At 35.3% G+C, this 14,134-nt stretch overlaps 1 protein-coding gene across 2 annotated transcripts in view; it reads right to left on the bottom strand.

The window, feature by feature from the left end:
• ppp3ccb (protein phosphatase 3, catalytic subunit, gamma isozyme, b) overlaps positions 1–14,134 on the bottom strand; it is a 71,667-nt gene that overhangs the window by 4,709 nt on the left and 52,824 nt on the right. Inside the window, exons 12-13 of one of the 2 annotated variants that reach the window (XM_041811210.1) lie at positions 5,441–5,538; positions 964–990 (exon numbers count right to left, since the gene is read on the bottom strand). In XM_041811210.1, coding sequence (XP_041667144.1) covers positions 964–990; positions 5,441–5,538 — 125 coding nt within the window. The remainder of the gene's footprint in view (positions 1–963; positions 991–5,440; positions 5,539–14,134) is intronic. The other variant, XM_041811211.1, reaches the window with a different exon arrangement.

Raw genomic sequence — 14,134 nt, 5'->3', positions numbered from 1 at the left:
GTTTTCATTCTGATTAAAAAACTAAGATCAAAGAATGGAACACTGGTCATGTAACATTCTTTTATTCTTCTAAGAAAGAAAGAACGTTACATCATCAGTGTTATGTTCTTTGATCTTACTTTTTTTTTTAATCAGAACACAAAAATAAGAAAAAAACTAACTTTGTTTAGTCATTTATTTTGGAAAACAAAAACAGTAAACTGTACTTGGTTTTCCCTTTTTTCAATCTTAACTGTCTGACAGAGCCGAGGGCGGGGTTTTTCCATGTGTTTCCTCTTCTAAACAGTAAATGGGAAGCAGCTCATTTCTGGAGTTTTGATTTTTCCGTTAAATTGGAAATCTGTTGGCTGCAGACTAGACTGACTCCTCTTTCACGTGGTCTTGGTCCAGTTCTTTGGTCTGGACCAGGGTTCAACTTTAAACCAGCACAAACTGCACTGGTATGTTTTAACCGATCTGTTCAGGTGTGAGAACACACTTAATGTTGATCCATGGAGCACAGAGAAAACTAAAACATGTACAGTTTTACCAGAAATACTTTTTCTGGAAACTGGAGCATGTGAAGGCCCCAAAAACAGAGTCTGATATCCAGCATAAATAAAAACGGTTAGAACTGACTGACATTTTCATCCGCTCCTCACACCAAGGCCGGTGCTCAGGCCTTTACATTCTGATTTAAAAAGCCCCATGGTGAACTGATGGTAATTTTTCCTTCTAGAATGTAAAACGATGTTGGGAAAACGTAAATCGTACACCATTTAAATCGAACATTACGCAGCCTCTGTTTCCACCAACAGTGGTTCAGCTGGTGGAGCAATAAGCTCGGCGCTGACATTTAAAGGGTAATTCTGACATTTTCAGACAACAGGATGCATGTTAAAGTGTCTATCTAGGATCAGTAACATCAGCACACAGACACGACACAGACAGACAGAGATAGTTTAGATAGAGATGGTTGCATACCTCGTGCCTCTTCTGCCTCTACGGTGGCTGTGTAAGCGTGAGTAGAAGTGCCATGCCCAAAACCAATGGAGAGAGAGTGGGAACGTTATCAATGCATTCAGTCAGTCACGTTATGAACACAGTGCAATCTGTCAGTCCTGTTAACATGGAGTCAATCATCAAACAGCCCCACCCCCCACCCCCCCATTAAACCACGGCTCAACATACAGACGCACAAGAAGAGGAATAACTAACAATCATGTGAATAATAGGAATAAATCATGTGTCTGCATCCTGCTGCCCAACAAAGACAAAGAACCAGCAGATAAAGTCTACGTTTGAGGGAGAGATCCTCTCATTAGTATTAATAACAATGATTCTAGTAAAGATCTAACTATTTCAACAGGTGTTTGATACCTCAGCAGCACAAACAGGCCTGGATGACCAGTATCACAGTGGTTCTTGTTTTCAGTGTTAATAACTGCAGACAGACAATCAAGCTGCACCTGGGTGCTGGGAGTGGTGGGAAAGGGTTGGTAAGGTCCTGAGCATCCTGTTTATACTCGGTTAGGTTGCATATATATAGACTAGGGATGGATCAAACCATCGGCTGGTAGTGCAAACATCAATGATGGGTAGATAATGTGGCATGAACAGATATCAGTCCAAGAAGTTAAGAAAAAAGTGAGGTTGGGTCCTCTGATCAATTTTTGCTTACATTTTAAACATAAAAGAGCTGAATCCACCAGACTATATATGCCGATATTTACAGCTAAAATAGGCTGATATTAACAGCCAATTTAGGTGATGTTTACAGCTAATATAGGTGATATTTACAGCTAAAATAGGCTGATATTAACAGCTTATATAGGTGATATTTACAGCTAATATAGGTGATATTTACAGCTAAAATAGGCTGATATTAACAGCCAATTTAGGTGATGTTTACAGCTAATATAGGTGATATTTACAGCTAAAATAGGCTGATATTAACAGCTTATATAGGTGATATTTACAGCTAATATAGGGGATATTTACAGCTAAAATAGGCTGATATTAACAGCCAATTTAGGTGATGTTTACAGCTAATATAGGTGATATTTACAGCTAAAATAGGCTGATATTAACAGCCAATACAGGGGAAATTTACAGTTAATATAGGTGATATTTACAGCTAATATAGGTGATATTTACAGCTAATATAGGCTGATATTAACAGCCAATACAGGGGAAATTTACAGTTAATATAGGTGATATTTACAGCTAATATAGGTGATATTTACAGCTAAAATAGGCTGATATTAACAGCTTATATAGGTGATGTTTACAGCTAATATAGGTGATATTTACAGCTAATATAGGCTGATATTAACAGCCAATATAGGGGATATTTACAGTTAATATAGGTGATATTTACAGCTAATATAGGTGATATTTACAGCTAATATAGGCTGATATTAACAGCCAATATAGGGGATATTTACAGTTAATATAGGTGATATTTACAGCTAATATAGGTGATATTTACAGCTAATATAGGGGATATTTACAGCTAAAATAGGCTGATATTAACAGCTTATATAGGTGATATTTACAGCTAATATAGATGATATTTACAGCTAATATAGGCTGATATTAACAGCCAATATAGGGGATATTTACAGTTAATATAGGTGATATTTACAGCTAATATAGGTGATATTTACAGCTAATATAGGGGATATTTACAGCTAAAATAGGCTGATATTAACAGCCAATATAGGGGATATTTACAGTTAATATAGGTGATATTCACAGCTAATATAGGTGATATTTACAGCTAATATAGGGGATATTTACAGCTAAAATAGGCTGATATTAACAGCCAATATAGGGGATATTTACAGTTAATATAGGTGATATTCACAGCTAATATAGGTGATATTTACAGCTAATATAGGGGATATTTACAGCTAAAATAGGCTGATATTAACAGCCAATATAGGGGATATTTACAGTAAATATAGGTGATATTCACAGCTAATATAGGTGATATTTACAGCTAATATAGGGGATATTTACAGCTAAAATAGGCTGATATTAACAGCCAATATAGGTGATGTTTACAGCTAATATAGGTGATATTTACAGCTAAAATAGGCTGATATTAACAGCTTATATAGGTGATATTTACAGCTAATATAGGTGATATTTACAGCTAATATAGGCTGATATTAACAGCCAATATAGGGGATATTTACAGTTAATATAGGTGATATTTACAGCTAATATAGGTGATATTTACAGCTAATATAGGGGATATTTACAGCTAAAATAGGCTGATATTAACAGCTTATATAGGTGATATTTACAGCTAATATAGATGATATTTACAGCTAATATAGGCTGATATTAACAGCCAATATAGGGGATATTTACAGTTAATATAGGTGATATTTACAGCTAATATAGGTGATATTTACAGCTAATATAGGGGATATTTACAGCTAAAATAGGCTGATATTAACAGCCAATATAGGGGATATTTACAGTTAATATAGGTGATATTCACAGCTAATATAGGTGATATTTACAGCTAATATAGGGGATATTTACAGCTAAAATAGGCTGATATTAACAGCCAATATAGGGGATATTTACAGTTAATATAGGTGATATTCACAGCTAATATAGGTGATATTTACAGCTAATATAGGGGATATTTACAGCTAAAATAGGCTGATATTAACAGCCAATATAGGGGATATTTACAGTTAATATAGGTGATATTCACAGCTAATATAGGTGATATTTACAGCTAATATAGGGGATATTTACAGCTAAAATAGGCTGATATTAACAGCCAATATAGGGGATATTTACAGCTAATATAGGGGATATTTACAGCTAAAATAGGGGATATTTAAAGCTAAAATAGGCTGATATTAACAGCCAATATAGGGGATATTTACAGTTAATATAGGTGATATTTACAGCTAACATAGGTGATATTTACAGCTAATATAGGGGATATTTACAGCTAAAATAGGCTGATATTAACAGCCAATATAGGGGATATTTACAGTTAATATAGGTGATATTTACAGCTAATATAGGGGATATTTACAGCTAAAATAGGCTGATATTAACAGCCAATATAGGGGATATTTACAGCTAATATAGGCTGATATTAACAGCCAATTTAGGTGATATTTACAGCTAATAAAGGGGAAATTTACAGCTAATATAGGTGATATTTACAGCTAATATAGGTGATATTTACAGCTAATATAGGTGATATTTACAGCTAATATAGGTGATATTTACAGCTAAAACAGGTGATATTTACAGCTAATAAAGGGGATATTTACAGCTAATATAGGGGATATTTACAGCTAAAACAGGTGATATTTACAGCTAATAAAGGGGATATTTACAGCTAATATAGGGGATATTTACAGCTAAAACAGGTGATATTTACAGCTAATATAGGTGATATTTACAGCTAAAACAGGTGATATTTACAGCTAATATAGGGGATATTTACAGCTAATATAGGTGATATTTACAGCTAATATAGGTGATATTTACAGCTAAAATAGGCTGATATTCACAGCCAATTTAGGTGATATTTACAGCTAATATAGGGGATATTTACAGCTAATATAGGGGATATTTACAGCTAATATAGGGGATATTTACAGCTAATATAGGTGATATTTACAGCTAATATAGGTGATATTTACAGCTAATATAGGGGATATTTACAGCTAATATAGGGGATATATACAGCTAATATAGGCGATATTTACAGCTAATATAGGGGATATTTAAAGCTAATATAGGGGATATTTACAGCTAAAACAGGTGATATTTACAGCTAATATAGGTGATATTTACAGTTAATATAGGCTGATATTAACAGCCAATTTAGGTGATATTTACAGCTGATATAGGGGATATTTACAGCTAACATAGGGGATATTTCATCTTTTTCCCAGATCTTTGAGGGGCTTTATGCCTTTATTTTGATAGGACATTTGTAGAGAGACAGGAATCACTGGGAGGGAAAGAGTGGGGTTAGCCATGCACTAAACAGCCCAGGACTGGGAATCAATCGGTCTTCTCTCTCCCTGATCTCTGACTCTTTGGACTGTCCTGAAAAAGCCCAATTCTAAAACTGTCACACAGAGACGTATTAAATACTGGATTAATGTCTGCTCCCTGTGGACACGTGTGGATGAACTCTCCTCATAACCAGAGTGAACTTCATATCAGACACTCCACGGTCTGTGGCAGCTGAAGGAGCTCTCCTCTCCGTCTGCGGCTCGTTGTCTTTAAAGGGCAGCAGATGTTGGAACAGAACGCTCCTTCACACGAGGAGAGAGCGCCACTTGACATTTCCGTCTGTGTATGTTGGAGTGTTTCTGTGGTTAGTCTCTCGCTGTGAGTGCAGGCAGAGTTAGTGTTAGCTCGACTCCGTGTTAGCGCCTGGATGCTCGGCTGCGTTCGCACTCACCGCTTTGCAAAGTTCGCCGACCTCCTGACAAAACTCCCAGAGGCAGCGTTCCTGTCGGGGTCAGGCCCTTCAGCTGCAGCACGCTCTCGTTCTCCTCTCTGTCAACACAAACAGATAAACAGACTCTGTAAGAGCGATCAGTCCCCTCTGACACAGATGATTGTGGGCTCAGCTCAGCTGTCAGGCACTGAACAAACTCCTCTCAGACCCGCTCAGACTGAAACCAGGAGCCAAAACATTTTATCCTGCACGTAAACATTAAAACAGACTCTCAGTTATCAGGACCAGCAAACCTCCGTCACATCTCCATGACCCGGGATAGACATTCATTTCACATCCATCCAGGAAACACAGTTTATAGACGGTGTTTGGAAGGACAGAACTTTTCAAAATAAAACCTGGTGGATGATTGGATGAATGCTCTGTCACATTTGTGACGGACCAATCAGAGCAACCAAACATGACAGGCATGCATCACCATCGAGGAGAAGGCCGGCCCACAGAATCAGCCAGGCGCCCTCTCAAGTTTTAGGGACGGACTCTTCCGCTGGTTTTATCACTTTTAACCCTGATAGACCCCTTTTAAACCATTTACCACAGATCCTGCCTATTTTTGCCACATTCTTACCTAATTTCACCATCATTACTGCCAATTTATGCTGCTTTTAACCCATTTGCCTGTGGTTACCCATTTTAACCTCTGTTTATCACTTTTTATGCCCATTAATGCCACTTTGACGCTGTTTATTTCCACTTTAAACCCATTTTTGCCATTTTAACCTATTGTTTTGCCTTTGATTACCCATTTTTTCCACCTCTAATCCATTTTTCCCCATTTTAATACCAATTTTGGCCAATGCAAACTAATTTTGACCCTTTGTAATCCTATTTCACAACCTTTTCTACCTGTGTTTTGGCACTTTTATCCCATACTAACCACTTTTCAACCTCTTTTCATCACGATTTCTGGACGATTTTTCCACTTAACCTTTTTTGCCTTTGTTTATCCATTTTCAACCCTTTTTTTAACAAATTTTTGCCCATTTTTGCCTTTATAAACCTACTTTAGACACTTTACACCACTATTTTCACCTATTTTTGCTAAAATTTAAATCCTTTTCACCACTGTGTTCTACCTTCTTTTTTACAATATTTCACTGCTTTTTGTCTCATAACCCCATTTTTTCCACCTTAAACCCATTTTTAACACTTTGAATAGCCATTTTGCACTATTTAAACCAAATTTTGACACACAACAGTCTCAATTTCACCAACTGAAATTTTCACTGCCCATTTTTTTGCCCTTTAACCCTTATTCACCACTTTTCAACCCCTTTTCACCGCCGTTTCTGCCCATTTCTGTCACTTCTAACATACTTTTGCAACTTCAAACGCTTTCTTGCCTCTTCCTGCACAGATTTTTGACCCTTTTAACTCATTTTTGCCACTTGAAACCATTTTCACTACTTGAGTCCATCTTTGCTACTTTAAAGCCACTTTTCATAACTATTTCTGCCCCAATTTCAACCCATTTCTGACACTTTCTTCATATTTTTGCTATTTTAAAACACACTTTTGAACTTCAAACCCATCTTTGCCACTTCTTAACCAAATTTAACAAACTTTTCATCCTTTTATGACACATTTCTGCCCATTTTTGACACTTTTTCCACTTTTTATACAACTTCCTGCTTCTTTTTCCTCTGCTATCCCATTTATATCAATTCTAAGACATTTCACCACTTTTAAGCCCATTATTTGCCTCCTTCTGTTTTGATATGAGTGCTTATTATTCAGGTAAAAATAAAAACTGGTTATACTGGAAATATTCAGCATAAAGGGATTAAATTCAGAAACTATGACTCATGTTTCCTTCTAAACAGTGACAGCGGTGGTCAGTTTAACTACTGATCTCTTTAAAAAGGAAAGGAAGCCAAGGTAAGAGCGTGTTCTTCTTTTCTGGGACATGAAATAACTCAGAGACACTCTGTGAGCGGGAGCATTCATCGTTTTAGGACTGATGATTGTGACACACTTCTGCAGGATGAAAAGAGGACACATGTAAATCAGGAGAAGTCATTAGCCTTTCAGTGAAGTAGAACGAGACCAGGAAGTAGAGAGACGGAGAGGAAAGGCGCCTGGTTTATCAACACAAAATCTCCACATGGCTATGTTTATATACCGACTCCTAAACTTTCATCCATCCATCGTTATTTCTCTCAAAGCCGGTTTGATTTTCTGCATTTTCACTCATCTGTCTGAGCCGTTAAGATCCTCTTATAAATAAGAAACAGAACACCAGGCTTCTACTTAGGAAATTAAATGTGATATGTTAGGTGTTTTACTCTGGCATTGGTTGACCCAAAAACAGCCCCGTAACTCAAATGGATCACAACCCAAGACTAGGAAAGGCTGATTAAAGGGGCTGTTTGTATGGTAACAATGTCTGCAGCTCCATCTCTATAACTTTACTTCTAAAGCTGTGTCAGGGTCATTCTGTGGATTTCAACATATAAATATCTGTCTACACCTGAAGAAAATATCAGGTGTTATCTGTTGTGAATATCAGCCTATATCTACCATAAATATCAGCCTAGATCTACCGTAAATATCAGCCTAGATCTACAGTAAATATCAGCCTAGATCTACAGTAAATATCAGCCTAGATCTACAGTAAATATCAGCCTATATCTACAGTAAATATCAGCCTATATCTACAGTAAATATCAGCCTATATCTACAGTAAATATCAGCCTAGATCTACAGTAAATATCAGCCTAGATCTACAGTAAATATCAGCCTAGATCTACAGTAAATATCAGCCTAGATCTACAGTAAATATCAGCCTATATCTACAGTAAATATCAGCCTATATCTACAGTAAATATCAGCCTATATCTACCATAAATATCAGCCTAGATCTACCGTAAATATCAGCCTAGATCTACAGTAAATATCAGCCTAGATCTACAGTAAATATCAGCCTAGATCTACAGTAAATATCAGCCTATATCTACCATAAATATCAGCCTAGATCTACAGTAAATATCAGCCTATATCTACAGTAAATATCAGCCTATATCTACAGTAAATATCAGCCTATATCTACAGTAAATATCAGCCTATATCTACAGTAAATATCAGCCTATATCTACAGTAAATATCAGCCTAGATCTACAGTAAATATCAGCCTAGATCTACAGTAAATATCAGCCTAGATCTACAGTAAATATCAGCCTATATCTACAGTAAATATCAGCCTATATCTACAGTAAATATCAGCCTATATCTACCATAAATATCAGCCTAGATCTACCGTAAATATCAGCCTAGATCTACAGTAAATATCAGCCTAGATCTACAGTAAATATCAGCCTAGATCTACAGTAAATATCAGCCTATATCTACCATAAATATCAGCCTAGATCTACAGTAAATATCAGCCTATATCTACAGTAAATATCAGCCTAGATCTACAGTAAATATCAGCCTATATCTACAGTAAATATCAGCCTATATCTACAGTAAATATCAGCCTAGATCTACAGTAAATATCAGCCTAGATCTACAGTAAATATCAGCCTATATCTACAGTAAATATCAGCCTATATCTACAGTAAATATCAGCCTAGATCTACAGTAAATATCAGCCTATATCTACAGTAAATATCAGCCTATATCTACAGTAAATATCAGCCTATATCTACCATAAATATCAGCCTAGATCTACCGTAAATATCAGCCTAGATCTACAGTAAATATCAGCCTATATCTACAGTAAATATCAGCCTAGATCTACAGTAAATATCAGCCTATATCTACAGTAAATATCAGCCTAGATCTACAGTAAATATCAGCCTAGATCTACAGTAAATATCAGCCTAGATCTACAGTAAATATCAGCCTAGATCTACCATAAATATCAGCCTAGATCTACAGTAAATATCAGCCTAGATCTACAGTAAATATCAGCCTAGATCTACAGTAAATATCAGCCTATATCTACAGTAAATATCAGCCTAGATCTACAGTAAATATCAGCCTAGATCTACAGTAAATATCAGCCTAGATCTACAGTAAATATCAGCCTAGATCTACAGTAAATATTAGCCTAGATCTACAGTAAATATCAGCCTAGATCTACAGTAAATATTAGCCTAGATCTACAGTAAATATCAGCCTAGATCTACAGTAAATATCAGCCTAGATCTACAGTAAATATTAGCCTAGATCTACAGTAAATATCAGCCTAGATCTACAGTAAATATTAGCCTAGATCTACAGTAAATATCAGCCTATATCTACAGTAAATATCAGCCTAGATCTACAGTAAATATCAGCCTAGATCTACAGTAAATATCTGCCTAGATCTACAGTAAATATCAGCCTAGATCTACAGTAAATATTAGCCTAGATCTACAGTAAATATTAGCCTAGATCTACAGTAAATATCAGCCTAGATCTACAGTAAATATCAGCCTAGATCTACAGTAAATATCAGCCTATATCTACAGTAAATATCAGCCTATATCTACAGTAAATATCAGCCTATATCTACAGTAAATATCAGCCTAGATCTACAGTAAATATCAGCCTATATCTACAGTAAATATCAGCCTAGATCTACAGTAAATATCAGCCTAGATCTACAGTAAATATCAGCCTAGATCTACAGTAAATATCAGCCTAGATCTACAGTAAATATCAGCCTAGATCTACAGTAAATATCAGCCTAGATCTACAGTAAATATCAGCCTAGATCTACAGTAAATATCAGCCTAGATCTACAGTAAATATCAGCCTAGATCTACAGTAAATATCAGCCTAGATCTACAGTAAATATCAGCCTAGATCTACAGTAAATATCAGCCTATATCTACAGTAAATATCAGCCTAGATCTACAGTAAATATCAGCCTAGATCTACAGTAAATATCAGCCTAGATCTACAGTAAATATCAGCCTAGATCTACAGTAAATATCAGCCTAGATCTACAGTAAATATCAGCCTAGATCTACAGTAAATATCAGCCTAGATCTACAGTAAATATCAGCCTATATCTACTGTAAATATCAGCCTAGATCTACAGTAAATATCAGCCTAGATCTACAGTAAATATCAGCCTATATCTACAGTAAATATCAGCCTATATCTACAGTAAATATCAGCCTAGATCTACAGTAAATATCAGCCTAGATCTACAGTAAATATCAGCCTAGATCTACAGTAAATATCAGCCTAGATCTACAGTAAATATCAGCCTAGATCTACCATAAATATCAGCCTAGATCTACAGTAAATATCAGCCTATATCTACAGTAAATATCAGCCTAGATCTACAGTAAATATCAGCCTAGATCTACAGTAAATATCAGCCTAGATCTACAGTAAATATCAGCCTAGATCTACCATAAATATCAGCCTAGATCTACAGTAAATATCAGCCTAGATCTACAGTAAATATCAGCCTAGATCTACAGTAAATATCAGCCTATATCTACAGTAAATATCAGCCTAGATCTACAGTAAATATCAGCCTAGATCTACAGTAAATATCAGCCTAGATCTACAGTAAATATCAGCCTATATCTACAGTAAATATCAGCCTAGATCTACCATAAATATCAGCCTAGATCTACAGTAAATATCAGCCTATATCTACAGTAAATATCAGCCTAGATCTACAGTAAATATCAGCCTATATCTACAGTAAATATCAGCCTAGATCTACAGTAAATATCAGCCTATATCTACAGTAAATATCAGCCTAGATCTACCGTAAATATCAGCCTAGATCTACCGTAAATATCAGCCTGTATCTACTGCAAATATCAGCCTATATCTACTGTAAATATCAGCCTGTATCTACTGCAAATATCAGCCTAGATCTACAGTAAATATCAGCCTATATCTACAGTAAATATCAGCCTAGATCTACAGTAAATATCAGCCTATATCTACAGTAAATATCAGCCTAGATCTACAGTAAATATCAGCCTAGATCTACAGTAAATATCAGCCTAGATCTACAGTAAATATCAGCCTAGATCTACAGTAAATATCAGCCTATATCTACAGTAAATATCAGCCTAGATCTACAGTAAATATCAGCCTAGATCTACAGTAAATATCAGCCTAGATCTACAGTAAATATCAGCCTATATCTACAGTAAATATCAGCCTAGATCTACAGTAAATATCAGCCTATATCTACAGTAAATATCAGCCTAGATCTACAGTAAATATCAGCCTAGATCTACAGTAAATATCAGCCTAGATCTACAGTAAATATCAGCCTATATCTACAGTAAATATCAGCCTAGATCTACAGTAAATATCAGCCTAGATCTACAGTAAATATCAGCCTATATCTACAGTAAATATCAGCCTATATCTACAGTAAATATCAGCCTAGATCTACAGTAAATATCAGCCTAGATCTACAGTAAATATCAGCCTAGATCTACAGTAAATATCAGCCTAGATCTACAGTAAATATCAGCCTATATCTACAGTAAATATCAGCCTATATCTACAGTAAATATCAGCCTATATCTACCATAAATATCAGCCTAGATCTACAGTAAATATCAGCCTAGATCTACAGTAAATATCAGCCTATATCTACAGTAAATATCAGCCTAGATCTACAGTAAATATCAGCCTATATCTACAGTAAATATCAGCCTAGATCTACAGTAAATATCAGCCTAGATCTACAGTAAATATCAGCCTAGATCTACAGTAAATATCAGCCTAGATCTACCATAAATATCAGCCTAGATCTACAGTAAATATCAGCCTAGATCTACAGTAAATATCAGCCTAGATCTACAGTAAATATCAGCCTATATCTACAGTAAATATCAGCCTAGATCTACAGTAAATATCAGCCTAGATCTACAGTAAATATCAGCCTAGATCTACAGTAAATATCAGCCTAGATCTACAGTAAATATCAGCCTAGATCTACAGTAAATATCAGCCTAGATCTACAGTAAATATCAGCCTAGATCTACAGTAAATATCAGCCTAGATCTACAGTAAATATCAGCCTAGATCTACAGTAAATATCAGCCTAGATCTACAGTAAATATCAGCCTAGATCTACAGTAAATATCAGCCTAGATCTACAGTAAATATCAGCCTATATCTACAGTAAATATCAGCCTAGATCTACAGTAAATATCAGCCTAGATCTACAGTAAATATCAGCCTAGATCTACAGTAAATATCAGCCTAGATCTACAGTAAATATCAGCCTAGATCTACAGTAAATATCAGCCTAGATCTACAGTAAATATCAGCCTATATCTACAGTAAATATCAGCCTATATCTACAGTAAATATCAGCCTATATCTACAGTAAATATCAGCCTAGATCTACAGTAAATATCAGCCTATATCTACAGTAAATATCAGCCTATATCTACAGTAAATATCAGCCTAGATCTACAGTAAATATCAGCCTAGATCTACAGTAAATATCAGCCTAGATCTACAGTAAATATCAGCCTAGATCTACAGTAAATATCAGCCTAGATCTACAGTAAATATCAGCCTAGATCTACAGTAAATATCAGCCTAGATCTACAGTAAATATCAGCCTAGATCTACAGTAAATATCAGCCTAGATCTACAGTAAATATCAGCCTAGATCTACAGTAAATATCAGCCTATATCTACAGTAAATATCAGCCTAGATCTACAGTAAATATCAGCCTAGATCTACAGTAAATATCAGCCTAGATCTACAGTAAATATCAGCCTAGATCTACAGTAAATATCAGCCTAGATCTACAGTAAATATCAGCCTAGATCTACAGTAAATATCAGCCTATATCTACAGTAAATATCAGCCTAGATCTACAGTAAATATCAGCCTAGATCTACAGTAAATATCAGCCTAGATCTACAGTAAATATCAGCCTAGATCTACAGTAAATATCAGCCTAGATCTACAGTAAATATCAGCCTAGATCTACCGTAAATATCAGCCTATATCTACTGTAAATATCAGCCTGTATCTACTGCAAATATCAGCCTATATCTACAGTAAATATCAGCCTAGATCTACAGTAAATATCAGCCTAGATCTACAGTAAATATCAGCCTAGATCTACAGTAAATATCAGCCTAGATCTACAGTAAATATCAGCCTAGATCTACAGTAAATATCAGCCTAGATCTACAGTAAATATCAGCCTAGATCTACAGTAAATATCAGCCTAGATCTACAGTAAATATCAGCCTAGATCTACAGTAAATATCAGCCTATATCTACTGTAAATATCAGCCTAGATCTACAGTAAATATCAGCCTAGATCTACAGTAAATATCAGCCTATATCTACAGTAAATATCAGCCTATATCTACAGTAAATATCAGCCTAGATCTACAGTAAATATCAGCCTAGATCTACAGTAAATATCAGCCTAGATCTACAGTAAATATCAGCCTAGATCTACAGTAAATATCAGCCTAGATCTACCATAAATATCAGCCTAGATCTACAGTAAATATCAGCCTATATCTACAGTAAATATCAGCCTAGATCTACAGTAAATATCAGCCTAGATCTACAGTAAATATCAGCCTAGATCTACAGTAAATATCAGCCTAGATCTACCATAAATATCAGCCTAGATCTACAGTAAATATCAGCCTAGATCTACAGTAAATATCAGCCTAGAT

Source organism: Cheilinus undulatus, linkage group 17, assembly GCF_018320785.1.
Source record: "Cheilinus undulatus linkage group 17, ASM1832078v1, whole genome shotgun sequence".
NCBI classification, from domain to species: Eukaryota; Metazoa; Chordata; class Actinopteri; order Labriformes; family Labridae; genus Cheilinus; species Cheilinus undulatus.
Note: the sequence above shows the minus strand (reverse complement) of the source record. Positions and strands in the feature narration are given on the sequence as shown.